Source organism: Xiphophorus hellerii, chromosome 12, assembly GCF_003331165.1.
Source record: "Xiphophorus hellerii strain 12219 chromosome 12, Xiphophorus_hellerii-4.1, whole genome shotgun sequence".
NCBI lineage: Eukaryota > Metazoa > Chordata > Actinopteri > Cyprinodontiformes > Poeciliidae > Xiphophorus > Xiphophorus hellerii.
Window position 1 is genome coordinate 11,387,225 of NC_045683.1, and position 26,352 is coordinate 11,413,576.

General features: G+C 37.8%; 2 protein-coding genes across 3 annotated transcripts in view; one reads left to right on the forward strand and one right to left on the reverse strand.

The window, feature by feature from the left end:
• The first annotated feature begins 770 nt into the window (after positions 1-770).
• ark2cb (arkadia (RNF111) C-terminal like ring finger ubiquitin ligase 2Cb) lies at positions 771-19,472 on the forward strand. 2 transcript variants are annotated; one of them, XM_032577814.1, is made up of 9 exons: positions 788-1,070; positions 1,932-3,951; positions 6,193-6,520; positions 7,192-7,323; positions 8,934-9,063; positions 9,230-9,334; positions 10,377-10,472; positions 10,983-11,086; positions 13,458-19,472. In XM_032577814.1, exons 3-9 carry the CDS (start codon positions 6,288-6,290, stop codon positions 13,573-13,575), a joined length of 918 nt encoding a protein of 305 aa, XP_032433705.1. In that variant the 5' UTR covers positions 788-1,070; positions 1,932-3,951; positions 6,193-6,287; the 3' UTR covers positions 13,576-19,472. The 2 variants fall into 2 exon arrangements, with proteins under 2 accessions (XP_032433704.1, XP_032433705.1); XM_032577813.1 differs by lacking the exon at positions 1,932-3,951 and having other exon boundaries at positions 771-1,070.
• Positions 19,473-20,448: 976 nt separating this feature from the next.
• loxhd1b (lipoxygenase homology PLAT domains 1b) overlaps positions 20,449-26,352 on the reverse strand; it is a 31,415-nt gene continuing 25,511 nt past the window's right edge. Inside the window, exons 34-43 of the mRNA XM_032577815.1 lie at positions 25,103-25,311; positions 24,702-24,887; positions 24,492-24,619; positions 24,055-24,172; positions 23,031-23,208; positions 22,748-22,933; positions 22,412-22,582; positions 22,184-22,316; positions 21,217-21,372; positions 20,449-21,125 (exon numbers count right to left, since the gene is read on the reverse strand). Coding sequence (XP_032433706.1) covers positions 20,645-21,125; positions 21,217-21,372; positions 22,184-22,316; positions 22,412-22,582; positions 22,748-22,933; positions 23,031-23,208; positions 24,055-24,172; positions 24,492-24,619; positions 24,702-24,887; positions 25,103-25,311 — 1,946 coding nt within the window. The 3' untranslated portion in view covers positions 20,449-20,644. The remainder of the gene's footprint in view (positions 21,126-21,216; positions 21,373-22,183; positions 22,317-22,411; positions 22,583-22,747; positions 22,934-23,030; positions 23,209-24,054; positions 24,173-24,491; positions 24,620-24,701; positions 24,888-25,102; positions 25,312-26,352) is intronic.

A 26,352-nucleotide genomic window follows, 5' to 3' on the forward strand; every position in this document is an offset into this window, starting at 1 on the left:
TGAGTATAATAGAACAAATTTTATTTGTTTCAGTAAGAAAGTCAACTTGCTGAAGATGCTACTTCTCCCAGCTCGAAACATCTATTGTTGTTTACCAGACTGATGCTAAGTAGCAAATCCCCATTTGTGTTTTTTTTCACTGAAGAAAAACAAATTATTATTATAAGGGCACAGATTTACAAAACTAGATTTCCTTTTTTCCAGGCACTTGGTTATGGAAGAGAATTATCAGATAGTTCTGACTTTAAAGCAGATGTTCGTCTCATAATTTTGAGATTAAAGTCAGAATTATGAAATACAAAAACACTTTATTGATACCAAATATAAATTAAAGGTTATTCAAAGAATTGTAAATTCTGATAGCTGATGTGAGGAAGATCTCCAGTAGCAGTCTTTATTATAGTGGTTCTGAAGTAGCCTCTCACTGAAGACACTCTTATTGTAAAGCTGTTTCATTAAGAGGAGGCTCAGAGTATTCAATAACTGTATTTTTATGAACAACTCCAATTGTAATTTTATTGTTATTAATTGAATTTTTCAGCTTCCCCAATCCTCTTCCATTTTTGGCACTAGTTAGATTTGCACATTCTGATTTCCGATCCATTTCCTCGGAGTCTTTTTTATTAGGTGAAACATCATCAATAGCCTGAGTGAATGCAGGAAGCCCTTTAAACGTGAAGTATTACAGCATAGCACATTTTTCCTGTACAACAGCCTGTTTCACAGTCGCAGTAATATAAATAAAGCTGAATTGTCAGGTCCGGACAGGTTCACCTTGAGATACCTCCAGCTACAGCATGCAGCGCTGCAACATCGCCCTCTTTTGCTCCGGACTAAAAATGACATGTCTGCTTTTGTCAGCGACAACCAGACCAGTCAGACAGTCGTTGGTTCGCCTGTAGTATTTGCAAGCAACAACCAACCGCCTGAATGTAGATCCGCATGGGCTGCTACTACTGCTCCATCTCTCTTAAAAAACCCGGCGGAATCATAAGATACGGATCCCAGGATGGTGTTAGTGCATGTAGGATATCTGGTTCTTCCCGTATTCGGCTCAGTAAGAAACAGAGGTACGGTATTAGTATTCACATCGACCCAAAACATGTGCCCTGTTTATCTTAATATTCACTGCAGCTGTTGGCTAGCCGTCGCGTTAGCTTCTGTTAGCTTCGAATTAACGGTCAAGCTTTTCCTGACGACGACCCGAACCGCGCCGGTACTTTTATAATTCGGGTCGTTATAGATTAGCGAGACTTATCGAATGATGTTAATTTGTCTGAGATAACTTCGTGGTAAAAACCTGTTAGAAAGGAAATGCCCTTGCTACAGATAAGCTAACTGTCTCGTTGGCTCCGGCTATTTCCTGGAACGGAAACATTTGCCACAAAGGGTTCCACATGTTTAGAGAGTGCGACTCGAAATGCGATACATTAGCACAACCAGCTGTGCTTTATAGTGTATTTATCAATAGTTTTTTTTATCCTCAGCTTGTTATCTAATTTGCACGACCTAATCTGTCGTGTATTTGCAGTGTTAAAATACCGCAAAATAGACGTAGCCTCTCCAGCCAGTCAGCTTAGCTATGCCTGGATGATGTCATTTGAAGATCATCCGCTCCTGCCGGCGCTAACAGATTTCACACCACGATTCGGCTAATTGCTACCAGTGTTAATTGGTCAGCGTACAAATCAATGCGTGGAGAGAGCATAGATATCCGATCAATCAGCCCTGTCCGCCGTTTCTTTTTGATTTGCTAATTGAGCAATCCAGCAGCTGCTTGTCTGAAGCTGCAGAGCTGCAAACATAACCCAAATCTGCGCTCACATAGCAGAGATGCATTTCTAAAGCTACAGTGTAACATTAATTTTACAACAGTGGCATCAGTGATTTCATTGTGCTTTTATTTCTGTTCTTATTTCCCTGTTTCATAGTATGGAGGCTGGCTCTACATTCTGCATTTATCAGATCTTTGTCGTCCCCCCCATTGTGTAGCTAATGATCATCTGCTGCTGTGTGGTGTGGCGTGGCCTCTGCCTGTTCTCTGCATTTAGCTGTATTGTGAATCCCTTCTTCATTTCCTCTTTCCATCAGAAGACGACATTGGTATTAAAAGCACCCCTTCCCGAGATGTATTCAGCTATAGACTGTTTCATGTTAAGCAGACTAAAACTATAGCTAACACCTAGAACACAGCACCTTGTTTTGTCTTTTTTTCTGTCAAATTGCTGTAGCACTGAGTAAACATTATAGCTCCTTTCTAGATATCAGTTGAATGTCATTGTGTACCTCCCATCCAGTCTTGTTAGACAACATGCTGTAAATTCCTGTAAAGTGGATACATTTTGCATGATCTCAAAGTACTGCACTTGCATCGTTGAACACCAGAATTTGGCTCATCCTCCTTCTTTTCACACAAGGTGCAATGTACATTATCAAACCAACCTGCGATTGACAAAGCAGATATGCAAATTGGAACCATGTGCATGCAATTTCCTCCTGCCATGTGACTGAAGGTACACTGCACCTGCACACAGCAACCTACCATAACTGTCTCCATTTTTTGTGTAATCTTTTTGTTCCCTTTCGCAAAATTTCAAGCTTTGAATCACACTGAATCGTCAGGGCCCTTTGTGGGCATGTTAAATTTTTCAATATGAAGTTGGAAAACATGCTTACTGGTGGTTCATCACTTTCAAATTTACCCCACTAACATAAAACCAAAATGCTATCCATTTCACAGGGATGCCTATTTTTTCCTGCACTGCTAAAGAGATCCTCTTATTATTAATAACGTCTTTATTGTTTGGTTGTGGTCTCTCTTTACCTTTTGTTCTGGTAATAGTACTTTCAGTGCATGGTCACATTTATGATTCATAATTATTTTTGTTTATGTTTTTTCTACATTGACTAGTGAAAATCCAATGTAATCTTTCTGTAGTAAAGATGTACCCTTGCTGTACTGAAATCATGTGCTGTAGCCAACACGTCTGCTCATTGGATGCTGCTTTTGTTCTTTTTTTAACCCTATATGGAGCATGGTGGGCCTTGCCTTCAATCTATGTTGTTTAGTTTTGTTGCATGGTTTTATACTATTACAAACAAACAAGGAAAAAAAATACACAAATTCCACATATACTAATATTTTTCAATAAAGAATATAGTGTTTATCCTAACCTTCAGTGTGCTTCTTGCTGATTTCCATTTATTCCCCCCATCCCCCCTTTTGCCTTGTCCCTACCTGCCCCTCTCCCTTCCACCCCATCCCCTCCACCCCCCTCAACCACCTCCTCTCCTGCTATGACAAAGATAGATGATTTCCACGCTTCCTCCATCACAGGGCCTGAATGAGTCTATCTGCTGTCATTCATGGTGATCGTTTTCACTGAGCTGCTTGAAAACGCAGTGTGCTGTTTGCAGTCTAGACTCGACCCGAGGCGGCAAGTTCAACCTCTTGTCTGCCTGGCTGTACTGACAAACTACCAAGCTGAAACAAAGATGTCTTTATTCTTTTTTTTTTTTTTTTTTCGGAGGGACACGTCGCTTTTTAAGCCGACTGCCAGCAAATGCAATGTAGACTTTGTCTAGTAATGTTTCCAAAACACTTGTCAAGGAAAAGATTGGTGTGATTCTATGTGCTAACTTTCACTTTTGTTAAAATCAAGACATAGTACGTTAAATCTGCTCCCCACTGGGTGAACAAGAATAATATAAATGAAATTATCCTTATAGCTGCGAATCGTCTGTACTTATGAATCAAAAAGTCTTTACTTTAGGCAGAGAATTAAAACCTTTTTGTGCCTGAGTATAACCCAGCCTGCAATTTTCCTCCCTTATTTTCCAGACAGCAGTCTGTTCCCTGTATCTGCCAAATAGCTGTGGTGGGAGAGCTGGAAAAAGGCATTCAAACTATTTCCTCTTAACTGCTGAATGGAAAAACAATGTAGTCATAGTGTAAGTGAAAGACAAAGAAGACGGGGTAGATTGTATTGATTCCACTGTGGAAAATCAGTATTGATCATGACAATGTTTTTAACAGTAAATATATTTTGATGGTTATTATGAAGTTTACATTAAATGCAGATTATAACCCAAGTAATCCACATATACAAAAGAACCTGAACAAATTTGTCCATACATCAAGTCAAAGAATGGTCCAGGAACACTGGTGGTTCCCGCAACCAATCAAAATGTAAGAAATTTGAAGTATGAGTTTAGGTGGCATTGGAGTCAAACATAAAATTTAGTAATAGTAATTCAAGGTGCTATTGATATGAGTAAGTTTTTAAAATCAGTTCTTATGTATCCTGTCTTTCTGATGGTGCCCTGGACAACTGACCATATGGCCAAAAAAATAATGAATCCACCATTTTAAAGGAAACAAACACTAAACACTTATCTAAAGGCTTGAACCATGACACTTTTTTGGTAATAGCAGTTATAAGATGCTTCCTGTATGTGTGAACTAGTCACACATTATTTAGGAGTCACTTTGACCTTTGACATTCATCCACATAAAATTCTTCAAATCATGAATGTCCCTTTGCCTTATCTTTGCATTAGCGCTGCATGTAAGTTATGTACATTTTCCACTGAATTCAAGTAAAGGCTTGACAATATTACAAAAAAAATCTTATGATATTGTAGAACACTTGCACTAACACTAATTTTCTTCACTCCTTTTTTCATCTGTTATGCTACTTTAAACATTGCTGTCATCTACTATCATGTCATCATCCAACATCCTGAAAATAACGGCATAAAGTTACAAAATTGAGATATTTTGAGAATAACGATGAACAAATTGCTAATCTATTGTGCAGCTCTAATACAAGCTAGGTAATAGAAGACTCTTCTGGCAACTCCATTAGTTTTCAGAAACTAGTTGATTATTTTCTTGTTGAAAAATCCACTCATTTTTTATTTTCTGATTCTTATCAAGTAAGTGTATTTATCTGTTCCTCCATCCATTCCTTCATTAATATAAAACCTGCCAGAGCCACATCCTGAAAAAACAAACCACTTTTCTTCATCAGTGGAGTCTAGCGCAGTGAGTGTATAGCGATACTATTTTTGTTGAGCTCATTCCTTGTCATTTTCTTGTTGATTCCAGGCCTTTCAAAACTTTGCGTGGTCCTTGCCTTTTGTATTCAACCTTTTTGATTATTCTTTTCACTTTGTAGGAGAACTTGTGAGGACCCTCTGGTCATATCTGGTTTATGATGAAATTAGGTCCTTTCCACTGCCAGATTGTAACTCCAACAGGACTCGCTGGAGTTTAGAAATACTTCTGTAACCAAAGCCTTCAGTATAATTTGCAACAAGATTTCAAACATTCTTAGTATGCTCCTTTTTTACCAATTATTTTCATGATCTTCATCCTCTTTTGGCCAAAGCTGACAGATAGGATACATTTTTCTGGATTATAAACTGGAAATAAATCAGGGATCTTAGTATATTAACTCACAGTAAAAGGATTGATGCCAGATTTCAGATGCTAAGTTTGTTTTGGCCTTTTAGCACCTTGGTTTACTACTTCCATGTGTCATTCCACTATATTATGCACAATTTATGGACTATTTTGTTTTAGCTTCCTTATATGTGTGAATTACTTGGGTTATTTCCAACATCTGGTGTGAATTTAATGTCAATAGGCCAATTAATAGATTTTCTGTCGAAAAATTTAATCTTAACAGTTATTTTCTCTGCTGTGCAATAACAAAGGATATTACCTGGTTAATTTGATTAAAAATACTCTAAAATAAAAAACAGTGAGTTGCGCACAGAAATACTTGACCGTGTTTCTTAGAGACAGAGAGGTAATAATGTCTTATTGGGCTCGCTAACCTATTGTCAGGTGCAGAATTTATGCAAGGTGAACTGCATTGAAGACATCACCTGTACACCGTCTCTTTCCTCTTCTGAATCAGAAGACCGGAGTTGATAACATGAGTCGGTAGAAAGAAAGAAAAGCTCACGTTTTCTGTGCAAGACCAAAAATGGGTTATCATTTTCATGGTACTTGTGGTAACCATCATTTTTCTTCCCAACCAGAAGTAATTTTCACCCTAGGTAAGACGTAGGGCTTCATGAACATGCTACATCACACACAAAGCGACACCACATTTCACTCACAATTAATTCCAACTTGTTTCTTCCTTTAGACTCCTGACAAGTTCTTCGTATCCTCCACAGGATCCCATTTTAACCGGCAGCAGCAGCAACAGCAGCAGCACAGCCATGCTACCTCTTGCCGGCACTTCCAGTTAGGTCCTCAGGCCCCTCTGCCCATGGACTTCCCAATGCCCCATCCAGGGCAACCGCAGTCAGGCATGAATCCCCACCTGGCCCCTCCTGGCCACCAGCACGGTCCTCCGCTCCACCCACCTCTCAACCCACTGCCCGCTCCGCAATTCCAGGACATCCCCGGCCCGCCCTTCCTACCTCAGGCATTACACCAGCAATACCTCCTCCAGCAGCAGATCCTCGAGGCTCAGCACCGACACATTCTGCCGCCATCCAGGTATCTAAAGACAAGTTTGGTGCGAAATAAAAAGAAACAATGGGGGCTTTCAGGTTTATACCTACTAAGCAAAATTCACATTTTTCACATTTTTATTCTTTTGGGCCTTGAGAACCACAAAAGTGCTTAAAAAACCACCCAGCTGTTTTTTTTGGAAAGAAGTTAATGTTTATTGGTGTGTTTAATGGAAAATGAGCCATTTGAAAAACCTCATTATTGTCGAGGCACCATGCCCTTACCTAACAATCCAAGCTGAGCTCCAGCACTTTTACTTACACTGTATGCACTGTACAAGACAAATGTTTTGCTGTTGACTTACTATTCAGAAACTACTTGCTGCATTCTTGTTGGTTGAGCAGGAGGCTCCACTTCTGATTTTCAAAGATATGCTGTTGTGTAATTGCACATCTGTTTGCAGTTATTTTCTCGTGTGAATGCAAAAGTTGAGATGGAGGGGCGTGGCCAGCAGCATTGACAAGAAACAAACCCAAAACATCTCATTCTGAAAGGAGATCAAAATAGACTGAACTGACCAGACGTTTTATTTTCTAAGAATTATTTTGCAAAAAAATTAAATGAACATGTTTTGTATAGACCATAGATATCAAGGAAGCAAAATAGGTCACATTTTATGGAGAATAAGATTCAAATGCTTGGTTTCTTTCCTTTAGTAGACGCACCCCAGAGAGAGTCCCTCACCAGCCACACAGACTGCGACCAGGCTATGAGTTTGGTCCTCCTCTTCATGTCCCTCCTCAGCCAGTGGTGCAGCAGCCTCGCTACCTGGCTGAGGGGACCGACTGGTGAGCAGCGCATTTTATTATTTGGCTTAAAGTGGTGGTCTTAAACTGCTTTACTGGAGGGCCAGAGTCCCTCAATGTTTAGATGTCTCTCTGCCTCAGAGAGCCAATATGAACTAACTACTGGAACTCTGTAATATAAATGTGGAGGACAAGGGACATATATAGAGGTTTCAGGAATGCAGTTTGAGACCCCTGGCTTAAAAAGTTAAAAACAATGTAAAGAAATCGAGATTTACTGGTATAGCAGACGACTGCCTGGATAAAAATGTGTAAAAATCCTGAAAAATAAATGGTTGCTATGGAGAAGTCCACAGATTGTTCAAACTATAAATATTTAGGTGAGGAGCTATTGATTTTTTTAAAGATATTCCTTATGAAGCATGATAGACATCTGCCCTACTTAAAGTATATGTTCTCTTTTCTTTTCTATTTTAAAGAGTTTAAGATAGATTTTCATTTATCATATTTGTATCCATCTCATACAGGAAGCCATACTTATTTAAACTAATGTAATTACTAATTAAACATTGCTTGAGATTCTTCTCAACTAAAAACAGCATACATTTAAAAAACAATTTATTTTATATGAATTTTAAGGAATTGTTTTGTCAGTAATTGAGTTTCACCCACATTAACAAACATATTCAAATTAAAGGTTTTATTTTTCTAACTTTTACTATTTCAGATTAAGCTACTACAAAAAAGCTTTGAGTGTTTATCAATAATTTAATTCCTTATTATATTTCTGCCATCCCTATATTAGGTTTTACTTCTTTCAGCCATCTTTTCTTTTTCTTCTGACTGGAGCTGCACAGTACTGTAACTGTCAAACACAACTATTTTAATTTCATATACCTTTTATTATAATTGGGATGTAGTTTTACTTTGTTTTACATTTACTATTTGTGTTGATTGCATTTATTGACAGAATTTGTGTAGTTAAGTCATTTCAACTTTGTTTTGTGTAACCTTCGTTTGTTTTTATCAGGACAAATTATTCATTGTCCAGATGAAAAATAGCCTTTTAGCCAATTCTGGTGCATTTACCGAAATGTTCATTTCTGTAAATTAACATATACTGATCTATTTAATTTATTCCTACCAAATAAATTAAATTTCAAAATTCACTGCATCAGCAAGTGTAATATTAGGATTTCGTGGAGGCAATATTTGGTTGGCTACAACATTTCAGGTGATATGTATTCAATCTCTACCAGCAGCCACCCATACATGTAGTGAATAAATTAACTTTTATGGCCCTAATAATGTAGATCTTAGTGACTAATATGCTACCCTTACACTGCTCTCTACACTTGTAAAAGAGGTAATTATTTTTTTTATGGTTTAGTAATAAAAGACAAACCATACTGAAAGAGGTGCAAACATCCTGACAGGACAAAAAGTCAGGAGTGAACAAAATGTAAGCTAATTGTGTTCGCTCTAATGAAAGGACTTTCCATTTTTAGTTTTTTTAATAGTCTACTATTTCAATCAAAATCTGTTTTAATAAATTTCTAATTACTAAATATATTATAGTCTTTAATCATAAGTTATTGAAACCTATAAAATGCACAGTGAGCTGCTGGTAAATGACTTTGCCTTTTCTTCAGGGATCTCAGTGTGGATGCCGGGCTGCCCCCTCACCAGTACCACATCCACCCGCTGCCGCAGCACTATCAGCACTACTTGACCTCCCCCAGGATGCACCACTTCCCCAGAAACAATGCCTCAACACAAGTGGTGAGAACCCCCCTCAGCCTGGTCTCTGCAATAAATCATCTCTGTCTCTGTGAACCTTCACTGATTCTCACTTCGCTTTCTGAGCTGAAGCTCAGCAGCCGGGGCAGACCGGCGTCAGATTTCTGCTGTGGAGCTGATCCAGCTTCTTTTATCTGTCACTTTTTAGGTCGTCCATGAGATCAGAAACTACCCGTATCCCCAGTTGCACTTGCTGGCTCTGCAGAGTCTCAACCCTTCCCGGCACGCCTCTGCCGTCAGAGAGAGCTATGAGGTCTGTGCAGCTTCTCTATCTCTCTCTCTATCTCTCTGCCTCAGACACACAGGACTCCAGTAATTAATCACTGTTTTCTCTGTAACCAATGATCTGAGAAGGCTACAGTTTGTAACAGATTTTTTTCTATTATTATTTTCAAGCAACCTGTTTTTTTCAGACCAGGGATATAAAACTAATTTTACTTTTGGGCCATAACACGATCGTGAATGTTGTCAAAGGGCCAGTTGTGCCAGAATGTATTGATAACAAACTGATAAAGTATTAACAAAAAGCTGTCTCTGCAAGTAACTTTCACATTCAGTAACTTCTTAGAATTAAATAATGAACATCTTGTCACACTGATCAGTCCCTCCAGAATTTCATGAGTGTTTTGTGATTTGCAATCAAAATCACTGATTTTGTGGAGCTAATTTAGAAATATTTGCAAGAAATTTTGTGATAATTGCACTTATGTATGACAGTAAATGTGAATTTTTGTTACTATATTGATCATGGACTTACCATCAATTAAGGCTGAAGCAGCAGTGTAGCAGAAGAAAAAAATACTGCCACCTGCAGGTTGGAGTTAGCATCACTTAAACCAAATGTTTTTGACAACTTTTTGGGGGAAAATTTACAGTAAACTCCTAACCATGCATTAGTGTGAAAAACTGTGGGGATCTGTTGATTTTACATGAATTCCTGTTTTTGAGGAATTGTAAAAAACTAGACGGGCAGATTGATGTAATTTAGCAGTTAACAGATACAAACTGATTTGATTTGATTGGTAAAATCAAATCAAGTCTGTTATTGTGAAGGTTCTATTTATGTGTCCCTCTGGAGTCACAAGGGCCACATAAACTGTTATGGTGGGCCAGATTTTGCCCCTGGGCCTTGAGTTTGGCACACATGCTTTAAACGGTACAGAATACTTTAATCTCATAGCATTCATATTCACTTGACAACAGTTTTCTTGTGGCCTCCTTTGCATTCAAAATATTTTGCTATCATCTTCCTCATTTTGTTAGATAATAATTAGTTTTGTAATGTTTCTTCATAGGAGCTTCTGCAGCTGGAGGACAGACTGGGCAGCGTGAATCGTGGAGCCGTCCAAACCACCATCGAGAGATTCACTTTCCCCCACAAGTACAAAAAGGTACGACTGGAGGCCCTTTGCAACCTTTTTGATGGTTACAGACAAAGAACTGGGCCAGAAACAAGCCGAGCGAGCCGTGAAAGAAGGGAACAACAGAAAAAGTCAGCGCTGGCAGTTGGAAGGATCAGAGAGTGAAGAAGAGGGTAGCGAGAAAAGGTCATGACTCTTACCGTAGTTCAAAGGTCAACCCAATTTCTGTTTGAAATTTAATGAGATGGAGCTGCAGCGTTCATAATTTAAGGCGAGGGGGATGAGTCATCCAGCTGTCTGCAGATCTGAGCGTGGAGTGAATTTAAAGAAACGTCTACACTCAGTCTGACCCAGTTGCTGTGGGAAAAGTGTGAGAATATTAGGTGTGTCTTTTTTTCTTCTTCTTCTCAAGGAGCTGTGATAAGGTGACTCTTTTAAGAAAACATGTCCTACCCTAGCTGACTCAGACACCCCTGTGGCATCAACACTGCGTCCGTTTAAAAATTAAAGTGTTTGCGTGTGCTCTCCTCTCCTCTGCAGAGAATACCGCAGGACCTGAAGATGTGTCTGGATGACGAGGAGCTGGACACAGATGAGAAATGCACCATTTGTCTGTCGATGCTGGAAGATGGAGAGGATGTAAGGTACAGGAAAACGCTGTTTTTGTTTTTTTGTAAGGAGGGATGCTTGGTTTCTGCTCATGTGGAATCATCCATCAGTCTGTTCATCAACTCTGCTTTTTTGCAGCTTTCATTTTAAAAACCAGACCGCTGTTTTCATTGTGTGTTTATAATTTAAAAATTGACAAACACAACAGATAACCCTGCAAATTACTACCAGGAGAAATGTGGAGTAATGATATAAAACATCTTTAGAAACCCTTTAAAAACTTAATTATGCTCTTAATATGTGCTAGTTTAGTGCAGACTGGCATAAGCCTGACACAATAAGAAATTAATCGAATAAAAAATTAAAGTAAAGTTGATCATTTCCTTTCTAATGATCTGTATTTTTTGAATGACAATTTTTTTCAGAGATTTCATAATCTCTTTTACTCGTGGTTTCACTTGAGCGTGTTTTTTTTAATTTCTGTTTTATTATTTTGTTGTTTTATTTTGGATCATTGAAATAGCTTCCAGCTGCATTGTTAAGTGCCATTATCAATTTATTACTTCAAAATGGTCTCAAAACAACAATATTGTTGTTCATCCCAAGTACAGCAAATAATTTTTCAAAGGTACAAAGCTTCACTTCTGTGATAAATGTTTACCAAGCTTGTTGTTTGTTTATTAGAATTAAAATCTCTTTGTTTGTCACCATGTGACTTTAATATTTTCATTTTGGGTCTAACATCATGCCGTTAACAGAGAGGTGGAGAAAGATGTGGTTTATAGCCCTCAGACCTTATTTATATTCACACTGGATACAGCTGTCACATGGTCTAAGCAGTTTTTAAGCCTAAATTGGTTCTGCCATCCAACTTCAAAGTATCAGGTATTAAAATCCCATCACAGGATTTTCCCCTCCCTTTTTTATGGCATCATGTCTTGAAAATGCTGCCCGCAGGAAACATACTGTAAGCATTTCACAAATCACATGATGTGTGTCCAGAGGGAAAGTGACACTGCAGCTTTTTTTGCTTTTTGAAAGACAAAAAAGTCGAGACTTAACAGCAGATAACAACAAATTTTCCTGAATAAAACCGTATTTGGTTGTATTTCAAAGAAGATGGGTTTATTTTTGACCTGACTCCAGACATAGTGTCCCAAGCCCTCTAAACATTGAACTTCCATGTTCATATTTCAGTGGCTATTATAGGTTTGTCAGTGTTTCTCTTTATTTACAACCAAAACTGCCCTGAATCTTGGACCTTTTTATCCTAAATAACTTGTTCAACTTTAGCTGCTGAAAGTCAGGAAAGGTTTGCTCATACAATCCGAATAACTTTTTTTCACATTTAGACATCAGCAGATGCTTTTGTGTTAGCAAACTTATGTTTAAATTTCTGCCAAAACCAAAAGCCGAAGTGTTTTAAACAGTCGTGTTGAAAAAATATATGTTTAAAGGATTGATCTTTAGCGAAAAAATAAATACGTAAAAATATAAACACAAGTTAAAATGATAACTAGCAGAAAAACTTTATATTTGTAAGACTTTGAGTGAGGCAAAGCAAATAACTATTTGTGGGCTGAAGATAAAAAGGGACAAAAAGTTCTACCTTTGCTACACGGCTCAGTGAGCTGGAGAACAGGCACAAGGGGAAGGCCATTTATAATATGAATATCACATGAATTTATTGGAGTTGTATACACTACCTGTATGTGAGTGCCTCGTACATTTTGGTCTAAGGGGATTAGAGGGATTCCTTTATTTGAAGTTTGTGGCTGACAATTCAAGAAGACAAAATGACTAAAGAAAAAGAAAAGACTGGAGCATCTGGAAGCATTCTTCAAATGACAAAAAGAGTGAAGCAAAGTGAAATGTTTGCCAGAGATGTATCTCATTCAAGCTATCAAATTAACAAGTAATTTACATATACAGTAGCTCTTTAGAAGGAACAGCCTGTTTTATAGAGCTATAAAACCTCAATTCGGTCGTCATGAGTTTGAATTCATCCTCAGTTCCTTTGCTGCATGTCTTTCCCCACTTCCTGACAGATTACTGTCTAATAAAGGGCACTAGTCCAAAAAAAAGATGTTAGAACAAACAAACAAACAAACAAACAAAAAAGAAATATAACCTACTTATTCCAATGGTGAATTATGCTTTCACCAAAGCACAACCAGTTTATTGTTAACATTTTCTAAATTATGTTTGAAACGAAATGATTTCTTTTAAGCCTTTCTTATGAAAACCTGGAAAAATGAGATGTTTGAGACATTAAAATATTTCCATAAAAGCATTTTGAAAACTTGGACATTTTTACAAAGCTCAGCATCATGATTAATCAGATTAAAACTGTTTTAATCGATTGATACAGAACTAGTTCTGACCCTGTGTTTTTGCTTCCTTTAGGAGATTACCCTGCATGCACCTTTTCCACCAGGCCTGTGTGGACCAGTGGCTGGCCACCAGCAGGAAATGCCCCATCTGCAGAGTGGACATCGAGACCCAGCTGACTCCTGACAGTTGATGGCTCCTCTTGACTCCTGCAGCTTTAGATGTGGTCTTGTTATTTCTCCATCGTCTCCCCCAGTTGGTCCTTGGGGAAGTCCTGCCAAACACCCCTCTTTCCCTCTGCATCACTCAAAGAGCCTGCCTTCTGAGACAGCCGTGACAGAGGGATCAACAAAGCACACTCAACGTACAACACAACGAGAGACGGGGCGGTTGATGCACAGATAGGTGGCTGGACTGAAGGTCAGTTTAAAAAGGACTTTGCTGGATGTAAAGGTTAGGAGCAGAGACACGTATGGACAGATGTGCTGAGGCTTCACACAACTCTGTCAGATCGTGTACTCCCACTTACATTTCTCCATACAGCTGCCAAGAGAGAGGACGCTCTTGACTGCCAACCTTCCGAGCTCAGTGTGGTGTTTTAGGGCCGTTTCTCTGCCAGTATAGCCAAGCCCTCTCTGCCCTCTCCCTCCTAGGCCTGTGAAAAGTCCTTTAAGCCGTACTCTGCCCAAGCCCTCACTCAGCACATCTGTACAGAACATTGTCAAATGATTAGCATGAGGTTGTTAGGTGTGAACTCTTGTAGCTGAACGCTTGTGGTGTAATGGAGTATAGTACTGAATAAGTATTTACAGAGTAACAGTGTTGTGTAGCAAGCAAAAAGCCTTTTGGAGAAATATGTCTGTTAAAAAAAATCCCACAGAGAGGATCTATTGAGTATTCAGCAACGAGAGAAAGAGCTAATTAAAAGAAAAACAAACAAAAAAGGCCAAAAATCCCTCTTTCTTGTCTAACATGGTTTTGGATTTACAGTTAGTAGACACCATCAGAGTTGATGCTGAACCCGCTAACTGCAGGCATGGCTTTCAGTGATGTGCGTAGTGTCGTAGCGGGGCCTCTGCAACCTAGAGCAGAGGCCTCGGATGTGCATGCTGTATGGCAGGCTTGGGCTGTGTCGTTAATATTGTGGAGCAAGTAGAAACAGGAACTGTGTCTGTGCATGTGAACCGTATATTATGATCATTCATAGAGGAGGACAAGAATGCACCCAGTAGCCCCTCACCCATCCCTCACCCTGCTGCTCACCCTGAGTAGACCACGCTTGCCTTTAGACGCCGATCTCACACCAGTGTGGCATTTCTCTCCTAATCACCATGTTTAGGATTCAAAGATCTGCGGGTGGATCTGGGTCTAATGGCAAATCCCTCCATAGCCTCCCTCGTGACAAGGCATGGGCCGGTATGAGATTCTCCCGGTTTGATAAAAGCAAGGAAAAATGCCACGGTTTCTGGGTTTAAAAAAAAAAAAAAAAAAGTAGCTACAGCATAATCTAATTGTTTTTATTTCATGAGCATAAATGCAATTACTATTTCCACTGCTGCTAAGATATAACCTCATACTCCTATAGAATTATTGCAATAACTAATAATAATGTTTATGAAATGTTGCTATTGTGATGCACATATGTAGACACAGACAGTAGGCACACACTCGTGTGTGAACGTTTACTGTCTTTAAAATCAGTGTCAGCTATTTGCACAAAATTTTAATCAGTATCAGCTGTATATAAGTTATGATTATGGTCTGAATCCTGAAACAGTCAAAAATGTTCAGATGAAATTTAAAGTCAGCCAATAATAAAGATAAGTGACGGCATAACTAAACAGTACAGGTGTGATGATACAATCAGCGACATTTGGTTCACCAGAATGAGAGCAATTTTACCAATATTTTCAGTTCTCACTAGTCATAAAGTGTTTAAAATAATTTAAAATCAGTGTAATATATTACACTCCTTTTGACTAGTCCATATATTGCTGTTTCTGGCAGAGTTAGGAAGCTGTAAAGCAGATGTAATGTTAGCAGCTAACGGTTAGCCAGTCGCTAGTTAGCTAGTGGTATTACTTACTGCTTACATATTGTTTGTATCTCACATCAGTTTCTTTTCTTTTTTGTTGTTGTTATTTTTACCAAGTATCCAAAATACAGATTAAATCAGGGAATCATAAGATGAGATGACAATTTTTTTTTTGAAAACTAAGTAAACAATCCCAAATCACAAACTTTGGTTTAGAGAATCTGAATTCATTGACTCGCCCATTTATTTAGATTTTTATGCTGTTTATGATGTGGAAAAAAATTATGCATATACATATATATAAAATGTATGTGTATATACACAGACATACATTTATATATTTAAATTAAAACAGGTCAATTAACCCTTTTAAAGCACATTGGTGCTAAAGTGCATAAAGAAAGACTAAGTTACTGAACTCCAATAAAAACTAACCTTTGATGCTTGCAAATCCCAAGAAATAATAGAATGACTTGGCATGCTACATTTGGAAGTATTTCCTCACTTCTTCCACGGTAGGATCAATAAATGTGTGCGTTTGCTCAGTGAGACTGAACCATTTACCAGAACAATTGCACTAATTAATGTAAATGGTGTAGCACAGCTGCTTATCTATTGAGAAATAGTTGTTTATGAGGAAATGTAATTTCTTTTTAAAGTCAGTTTCATTATTGTTCCAATAAATATAACAAAATAAAGTTTTAAGCCCATATTCCAACACAGTTGGTTTGGTTGATTTTTCCAATGGACATGCTAATTCTTGTGTAGAGTTTCACCACTCAGGGTATTTGTGGCGGGTTTAGCTTTGACCTGGTAAAACAGATTTAATTTCTATTTGAAAAATGTGAAATAAAAGGAACAAGAAAGCTGCTTAAAACATTCTTACCACCTGTGAGCAATTCTACATGATCTGTGTTAGGATTAGGGGTGTTGTCACACAGTGTGTGACAGAAAACACAGTTTTGCTCATAAGTTAAAACAAAAATTTCATTATTGCATTATTAAATCTGAATTATTGCATTTTAAATTGGTTCTAGTAATATTAGCAATTAGCATGTTTAGTGTGGTTTACTGTACTAAAAAGCAGTCTGTGCGTGTATTCCCTATTATATGGATCCTTAATTTGTCTTTTTACTTTGCCAGAATATCCAGCAACAACAGAGCAACTTTCCTATACTCTGTTTACCCCTCCTGTGATCTGCTTAAAGTCTTGCTCTCTCTCGCTCTCTCACAGCCTGAATGAACCAAGCCTCAAAATGTCAGAGAAAATACAGTATCTTTACAATCTGATTGCATAGATACTGTAGTACAAGACAATCGCTTTTTTTAATCACTGCTTCCTTGATATAATTTTACTGAAGTACACCTCTCTGATTATTGAAAGTAGATAACTTTCTGACTTAGAAGTTACACCAAGTAAGGTTGTTTTGTCATGTCTGGGGTTTTCAAAATTTGGCAAAATTAAGATTTTTAGGTTTTTAGCTAAAAATAATCAAATTATGATCAACAGCTGGTTTCTTGATGCATCTCTACACTTGTTTGCTGCTCCGTTCATAGACAAGCACTACTTTTCTTAACACTAGGAAATGTTTCAGAGAATTCCTACTCTATGCTCAAACATCACCATCACTGGCATTCTCAGTGAAATGGGTTCAATCCTCAGGTATGGTACGATGGAAAATGTTAATGGCATTGAAACCGTGACTTTTCAAAAACCGTGCTATACCGTAAAACCAGAAACCGTCCCATGCCTGCTCATGTCTTGACGGCACTCACACGAGGCTGATGATGCAGTGCCTGAGTCTCGCCATTCGAGTGACATTTCTATTTCTTATTACCAGAACCTTATTGCCTATCAGACAAGCACATGTGATTACTATATAGAAGTAAATTGCCTCTGTCGTGTATCAGCTCCTTGCATTTCAATCGTAGTTGCTCTGTCTGTTTGAAAACTTATAAAGACAAGACTGTGTGGTGGTGTTACAGGGAATATCCGAACTAGTCTGCCTGTGAAATGTGCTAGAATGTGTACGATTGTCCCCCACCCACTCTCCCTCATGGTGCTTGTGTATGGTATTGCTAGAACTGTGATATGTTCAGTGATAGAAGCCGTTTCTCTGTATCATGCATGAACCATGTTGGCATACTTCACTTGAAGGAGGGTGAAAGGGAGAAAAAAGCCATCCATTTGAAAAATACCAAACAACTGTTCTTAGCATTAATTTTATTTTAATTGTCTTTTTCTTCCATTTCTTTTTTCGTTTAATTGTATGTTTTATTTGTTTTTTTTTCTTTGCTCACCTGCCAATTGGGACATGGTACTAATACGCCAAAACCTTGTCCATTTTAACCATCGTGAAAAAGAAGCTGCAATGCTGCAAAAAACATATTTATTGTCGTTCTAATGTAGCTTGTGTTTTGTAAATGCACTATAATATGGCGTTGCCTGATATTTTGGTTTGGTGGTGTGGGTACTTCTCGTCCGAGGTTTTGTGTTTTCTTTCAGTTCCAAGTATTTTCATGCTTCCTTGTGTACTATTGGAAGGTAACTTGACTGTTTGTGTTGCATTTTTATTTTATTTTATTTACATATGTAACCTCCATCCCAAAAAAAAAAAAGAAATTACAAATACATGAAAATGGAGGTTTTGCTAGTCCACATAGAATGCTGTGATTAAAGATGCCTTAAGTATTTAACAATCATTATTTATTACTAACTGTAGCTAGCTAGCTATTGTGGTGGAATATTTAATGTCTCTGTCTCATAACTTTGCAATTTAATCAATATATTTATTTAAAATAACACAAAATATAAAAAAAATTACCTCATTATGCATTGGTTGGTGGGGATGCTTGTGCATGCCGTCTGTGTTTTGTTTTTCAAAGGAGAAAAATTAGAAAAGGTGACTGAGGGACTAACCAGCATGGTGCTGTTGATCTAGATTACATTCCATTTATGTCATTTATTGATTTAATCGCTGAATGTTTAAACTTTCTATTTATTTTAATATCACTCCTGCTTCCATCTACCACAGATGTCAGGGTGCAACCCTGTTTGTCTTATAGCTTGCTTTTGTTTTGCTCATAATAAGCCGTGATATTTTATTAGATCCTTTAATGATCATATCCCTCATATCAACATGTCGCTTTAGTAATCATAATTTAGAAACCACATCAGTTGAATTATCTGTTGCTACATATTGCTAGGAGTTGCTTCGTGTGGGATTTATGGGACTTCTCTTACATGCTACCTTGAGCCATTGATCTTTTGAGCAAACTTCTGGTGTTACTGTGGTTTTACAATATAGATGTTTCACACCTTGGTATGATAAGCTAACTGCGTTTTTCGGTGTGCATTTCTTATTAATACTCTACTAATCCTGCAAATTATTCTAACATGTATTGGATTGGAATGAAGCTGACTGGTCTTACTATAATTTCATTTCGTGCTCTCACTGGCCTTACCCTGTGCCCTCCACTGCGTACCCCGGTAACTCCAGGCTGAACTGGACAGTAGCCATAGTATTAACTCAAGCTGATGAACCGGAATGAACAGTAGAACTCAAAGCACAAGCTTTTTAATGCATGTCCTTCTCAGGTTTTCCTATGTGTATGTGGGAGTAGCTCTGTAGACGTGTTTAATATGATGCTGTACCTTCTTGAATATTTCAGATGTTTCTTTGCTGCTGAGAAAAATGTTGATTTTTAACCTGCCAGTGAAAAAGGGAAGTGGCCATCTTTGTACAACACACTGCTGTTTTGCTGTAACCGCGCAATGTTTTATGATCTTGAGTATTTTATAGAAATGTAGAAGTATGTATCAATAATATGAAAGCAATAGCTAAATCTTAATGAAGAATAACATGATCAGTGAATATTGTGGAAAATCTTTAGATTCACTCTGGGTGGATTTTGTACTGTATTTATTACTAATGATGATGCAAAAAGTTGCATAGCTTAACCCAAACTGTTCTGTCTCTTTTTTATTTATTGTCTTGTATATGATCTTTTTGTATGTGTTTTTCAAATAAACTGCCTAAAATGCTGACAACTAACCAAACATGTGGTGTTTATTATATATTTATTTTTTGGCTGTTGAGTTATTTAAAAAAATTAAAACAGTTCCACATAAGCCCAAAATTAGAAGTAATGTTTTAAATTTACCAACATGTTTCTTCTAACTCTATCAGATTTAAGTTGGGACTTGAATTTGATTGTGTCAATTTTTGACACAGTTTTTTTTGTAAATTGTAAATCAAATCTTTTATTTAATAAAACATTATTATTATTATTATTATTAAAGTTGCAGGGATTCCCCCAAAGAGCTTGCTAAGCCCGGGGCGCTAGGGCAGTCTGTCATCCAGCTGCCCGCCATGTCTTTGAGGTAAAACATGTTTAAAGTTGACAGGAAATTTGAAAATATCATTTGATAATTATGCGTTATTGGAAGACTGCAAGATTAATCCTTAAACACAAACTATAAACTCTTTAAAAAAGGCAATCATAAAAATAAATAAATAAATAAAATAAACTAACAATGCTAAGCCTGGTGGGGGCACAAGTAAAGTTTGGTGGCTCACCAGGCTTATAATACGCTGAGGGAAACCCTGAGTTGAAATAGTTTTGTTAACTATTGGGTGATTCAATAATTTTATTAGGGATTCTCCAAAAGTAAAGTGTACATATATAATGACACAGTATTTCCTTAATTTGTCTCAGGATTTTAAGCTTTTGAGTTTCTAAGGAAGGTCCACTGGGAAAATTGTAAACTTTCAGCTCCTCCTGAGTCTGTCAATCGTAGATTTGGCTCAGTTTAGGATGAGTTTAAAGAGCTTGAAACGCAGAATGGGCTCCTACAGAACAAGTTAAGTTAAAATCAGAAACCTGACACTTCCCTTTTGATATTTATAAAAAACAACTATTATTTCCCCCCTGTGTTTACAGTATTTCATTCAGTTTGTGCTGGAGTGCATATAATTCTGCTTTTGTCCAGCAACTTCAATATGAAGACAGAAAAGCAGATGACACAAATAAAAGTATAAATTAAATGTTTATTGTGTTTTGTTTACTTTGATGTTCATTTCTTTTTTATTGCTTTACCTTAAGTTTGAAGCAGTCAAGCCTCAACAATTGGCACAGAGTTACTTTGACCTTTTTCATAATAAACATTATGTAAAAAATAGGAGTAAAAAAGGTAAATTAAAAGCCTACCCCTTGTTTTGATCTTCTAGTATCTTGGATAAAGCACTCTGCGTATCTGCCCATCAGACTTGTTAGCATCCAGCCACTTTCCACACAGGAAGACTGTTGTGACTGAGTTAGCTGTGTTGGTTATCTCAACACACTCTAAAAACCACCCGCAGTTCCAGCTGCTCCCATCGTGCTCGACCTTGACCCTCAGCAGCTCTCCAAGGTCGAGCATCTCCACGACGAACCGGTCCGTTTGCTCTCGCTCGAAGAGGTTGCGGAACTTCTGCCTGAGGTGACGCCTGCCCGAGTCGCCGTTGACTCCGTAGATAGTGATGAAAACATTTGAGTCCGTTCCCGCCCCTTTCACGTCCCCGGTGATGACGATGATTTCATACTTGACGGGAACCAGTTTGCGAACTTTGCTTGCAAAGCTTTCGACGGATTTATAGCACTCGAATGTTTGGAACTGGTCCTTTTTGGCTGCCAGAGGGATTTGTGCGTCACAGTGAAAGAAATACCTAAACAAAAAGATTCATAGTCATTAAAGGACTTTTTTTTTGTCTTTTTACATAACCTAACATTATGTAAGTTGTGTGAGAATCCACTCACTTGTTTCCCAGCTCATTTTCTGTCACTACCACCTCCAAAACGTGCCAGAAGACTTCTTTCTTCACTTTCTTTCCATCTTTTGTTATGTGGCCGAGGCAGATCCCAGCGATTTCCCCCAAGTGTTTGGATGAGAACTCAAACGTGTCAGTGGCACCGCTGTGAAAGTTCACAAAAATCTGCATCTATTAGGCAAGTTTGTGCAGGGCAAGCAATTAGAAAAAAAATCAATAAAGTGAGCCGTTTTCTTTGTTAGCACTGGAACAATCTTTCCTGAGAAAAGAGACGCGAGAAGATAAAGGAGGGCAGAAAAAGAAAGCATGAACGAGGGAAGATTATGTAAGATCCCTGCAAATGCATTCATATTTCTTTAACATTTTCACATTTCCATGTCTTATACAGAGATTTTATGTGATAAACCAATAAAAACAATGCATAAAAGAGAAAATTTCACAAATAAATACCTGAAAATTGTTTCCCAAATAATCAAAATCTTAAATCCGCTAATTCAGTGACTAATGAATTTAGTTCTGCAAGTATCCAGTCTCTCAGTTGGCCATCTTTCCTCTTTCTGGTAAAGAAAAGCAGCTCCACAGCATGATGCTGCTACCACCATGTCTTACAGTGGAGATGATGAGTTCTGAGTGCAGAGTTTGTTTTCTCCCACACAGAGTTGTGAATCATCAGGCCAGAGTAACTTTTCAACTTCTGAAGCCAATCTGATTTATTTATGTTTTTTTATACGTGATACAAATGCAAGCTAGAAAAATTATCGATATTTCTTCTGTTTATCAAACAGTTTTGATATTTATCACCATATGATTTCAAATTAAAGTCCAAACAAAACACAAGAATAAACTAATATGGCAAACCTTCCAGACAATAACGAACCCAGAAGAATAATCAGAAAAGAAACACAAAAGAGAACCAAACCAAGATCGTCACAATAAGAGTGTTTTTAAAGTCTTGCCTTAAAAACTTCTTTTTCTTATTCTCCAGAACAAACTCCTTGGAGCGAGCTTTCCTTCCCTCCAACACAATCCAGGCGTTTTCTGAGGTTGAGGCGTTGCCGGTGTTAGCAGTAATGGTGGCGATTTCATATTCTGTGATGGAGCAGAAGCAATCATATAATCTCACGTGAATGTAATTACCTCTAAAAGATTTTAAGGTTTCAGCATCCACATATTTTTATACTAACTGGTTTTATCGCTGAGGTCTATTGACTCATTGTTGGCACAAGCCAGCTCCCTAATAATTTGCCCATCGTCATCATTTTTAGCCAGCCACCGGTCGCAGGGGAACCTGAAGGTCTGGTCCATGGCCTCGTCTTTCACTTCGATGTACTCTAAATGCCACCCAGGCGCTGGGCCTGTTTGTACGAGAGGCATTGTGATCCAAATGTTGATGCATTCAACAATGTTTTTCTAAACAGTTTACAGGTCTGGATTTGAATAGAAGGTTCTGGTTTTGTTCCCATGCATTATACGTCATTTTGCATCATGAGTATTGCACTCTGCAGGCTTCTTCTTCTCACCTTTGTTGTCATGCCACACTCGGACTTTGGAGAGCTCCCCCAGACTGAGCATATCAGGAAACCGAAACACGTCCTTCATTTTCCGCTCAAACTTGTTCCTGTTGGTGCTCTCCTTCAGCGGCAGCATCCCGGTGTCGCCGTACTCCCCAAACACAATCAAAAACACGTTGGCGTCGGTGCCACCACCTGAAACGTTACACCAAATGTTTAAAAACGAGACAGAAAAACATGAAATTTACTTAAAAAGTAAAGAGAAATACTGTCTAAAACTCATGTGACATGCCTCCGATGTCGCTGGTCTGAACTTGGATGATGTAGGTTGTTTTTTCCACCATCTCTTCGTCGTCCACCACTGCTGGCAGCTCACACACTTTTGTCCTTTTCGGTCCTTTTGTCTTGGACAGCCAGTTCTCGTAAGTGAACAGATACTCTTCCTCAGTGGTCAGGTTCCGCATCAGGATCTAAAAGTGAGCATGGAGTAATTAAATTAATTATTTACATTAAAAGAATGCCAGTACAACAGGACTGGATGTAAAGAAATGTCCCCATCTGCTAAAATGTCATTTTTAGAAAGATGTTTGTAACAAATGTCTTCTGTTTTTGATATTTTTTTCAATCTGAATTGTTTTACATTGTCATCCAAATGTTCATATAAAACAAAAACAAAAGGAATAAAAAAATGCTGTTTTCAAGTAATATCAATCATTTCCCCATTTTTAACTAATTTAACCACATTTTTAATAATTATTTGACCTGTACATCCAATAAAAAGTTTAAACAGGGCCTGTCTGACAACATGAAGTAGGCAAAAAAAATATGTCAAAAAGCATCACATCAGGTTCTGATCTAAAGAAATTCAAGAACACAATTCACATAATTGACTCATTACCACTAATTGAGAACTTAAAGGGGGCTATTTTATGAAATTGACTTTTTTGAGTTTACATGATGTTATATTGTTATTGATTATGTGCTGAAGGCAGAGTATCGGAAAGAGGAAGACTTCTTAAAGCGACAGAGGCCCAATTACAAGTCAAATTTTATACAGCAAGTAACACAGTTACTTGATTGAGCTACAAAATCGTACTAGGTGCCTGAAAAATACATAATACTGTCCCTTTAGTATTAAAAGTTGTATAAATGATTAATTTCACCGAAAAAATATTCTTAAATAATAATATCAAACATTTTGTGCTGGATAAAACCAACTTTATGACCCTATAATTGCTTTTCTACCACTGATAAAGTATTTTGGTGATATTTATAATAATGTTTGCAGTTTTAGACATAAATGGTTTTCATGTTACCCTGTCAAGAAACCAGTCTGGGCGGCTCCCAGTGCCATCAATCCGAACTCTGATCTTCTTCAGAGGAGCGATGTCATCTATCTCCAGGGTGAACGTGTCTTCTTGGTCACGTTCAAACCTGCATAAAACAACAAATAAACAAACAAAAAGTCTCAGAATCAGAGTGGGAAACGAATGAAACAAGATTAAATCACAAAATTCAGAATGAGACTTTATGGGAATTTTATTGGGTCTCTGTTATAGAAGGGAAACAATTTTTTCCAAGAATATTGGGTGGAGATTTGTTGCAAATAAAAGATTTTTCTCAGATATTTCACAGATGACAAATTACATCACTTCAGCCTGGATGAAGAAATAATCAGGGGACTTTTATTAATCAGGAGGACACTTTCCCTAGAGAGTGGGGTTTATTATTAGAGGATCGCTGCTGGACTGACCTATCCCCGTTCTTCGGCAGCAACATTTCCTCTGTGCTCCCGTTGGCCCCGTACACAGTCAGGAAAATGTTCGTATCCGTCCCTGCATACTGAGTGTCTCCTGTGACAACCGAGACTGAATAAATAACCTGCAAAAACGCAGAGAACAACAGGCATAAATGAGAGGAACTCTGCTTTCCAACAGCTCATATTTTCAGAGCGATGACTCACTTTGCGGATAATGTTGATGGTGCTGGAGTCCAGCACGTTCAACAGTCTGACAGTCAAACCATCTCCCCTGTCTTTAGCCAGCCAGCATTTACATGGGAAGATGTACTTGATACCTTTGGTTGGCACAGCAACCGACAGCTCATCCACCAACCAGCAGCTCTCTGGTGTGACTCCGTTATGGCCGAGCTGAGCAGCAGCAAGAGACGAGACAGAGAGAGGAGACAGAGAGCTGGGAATTCAGAAATCACTTGATTTTGTTTGATCCACATCCCATGCACTGCAGCTACAGTTAATTATTCCTGCGCTAGAAAGCCGTTATGTGAAATCTTCAACACTGAGGAGGCAGCAGCAGCAGACAGGCAGCTTCACAGATTTAGCTACAGACAGTCCCAGATTCTCACTTCCACCCTCTTGATCTCTCCTACGTCAGCTCCGTAGCACACAAAGTGCTCCATGCCACCAGCTGCGAAGCATTTCTTTCCTTCTGCCAGGTCCAGCCACAGACGGTCTGTCTCGGCGTCGTTCGGCCCGATGACGATGACATAAACCCTGGCTGTGGTGCTGCCGTCCCGGTCCACCCCAGTGGACACCGTGAAGTGATAAGGAATGACTGCATGAGGGACCAGATCAGATTCAAATTTAACTTCTCAAACAAAGAAATGTGACGTTTTAGAAAATCTGCTTCTTAATTTAAATGAGATCAGATTATTGTGTCTCATGAGAATTAGTTTGTAACCATTTTGTCTGTGTGACATACTTGATTTGTTGGCTGTTTAGCGCAATATATTAAACAGGCATATGGTTTTAATTACAAATTTTGGGTAATTATTGTGTCAGTAGGTAGCATATTTCATTAAATTGAGATAATTAAATAAGTGTTCACTTCTTCCTTTTCAAACAGAAAAGTAGTGGCAAACAAATTATTTTATTCTTGGTTTTGTTTGCACATGTTTGATTGCTTGTTCTCTTGTTTTTAAAAAACCTGTTTGGAATAAATGAAAATTATAACTATAACTATGTTCTCATTTGACTTTTTATCAATTAATAGGGCTGAAACTAATGATTATTTTAGTAATAAATTATTCTATTGACTTTTCTGATGGTTAATCAGATGAAAAACTGTCACATTCTGCAGATTTTGCATTTTTTAGAACTCATTAGAAAATGTGAAATATTTAAAAGATCCAAATAAGTAAATAATAAATTTTTAAAAATAATTAAAAATGTGATTGTTTGAAATGCAAAACACAAGATTTGTTTAGTGAACATTTGATCATTTGTAGCAAAGGATGCATCTGCTGCTAAAAATAATTTCTACTAATATGTTGATTATTTTTAAGATTAATAAATGGAAAGCAAAAGGTGCTTAGTAGGAGATTTTTTTAAATTTATTTTTTAACATAATTAGAACCAAGTGAAACTAAAACTGCCACTAGATGAGTTGTGGGTATAAACTCCTCTGTGGGTAAAAACATTTGACCTAGTTTATAAAGGCAAACTGTCAAATGATAAGGAAATGCATTTAAATATCTGATGTCAAAGAAAATAATCGATCTCAAAGGGCGAGCCATCCCGAAAATTAAATTAGATTAGATTAGCCTCTATCTGATATCAAACCAACATTCAGTTTATATAGCCAGCTGCTGTAATC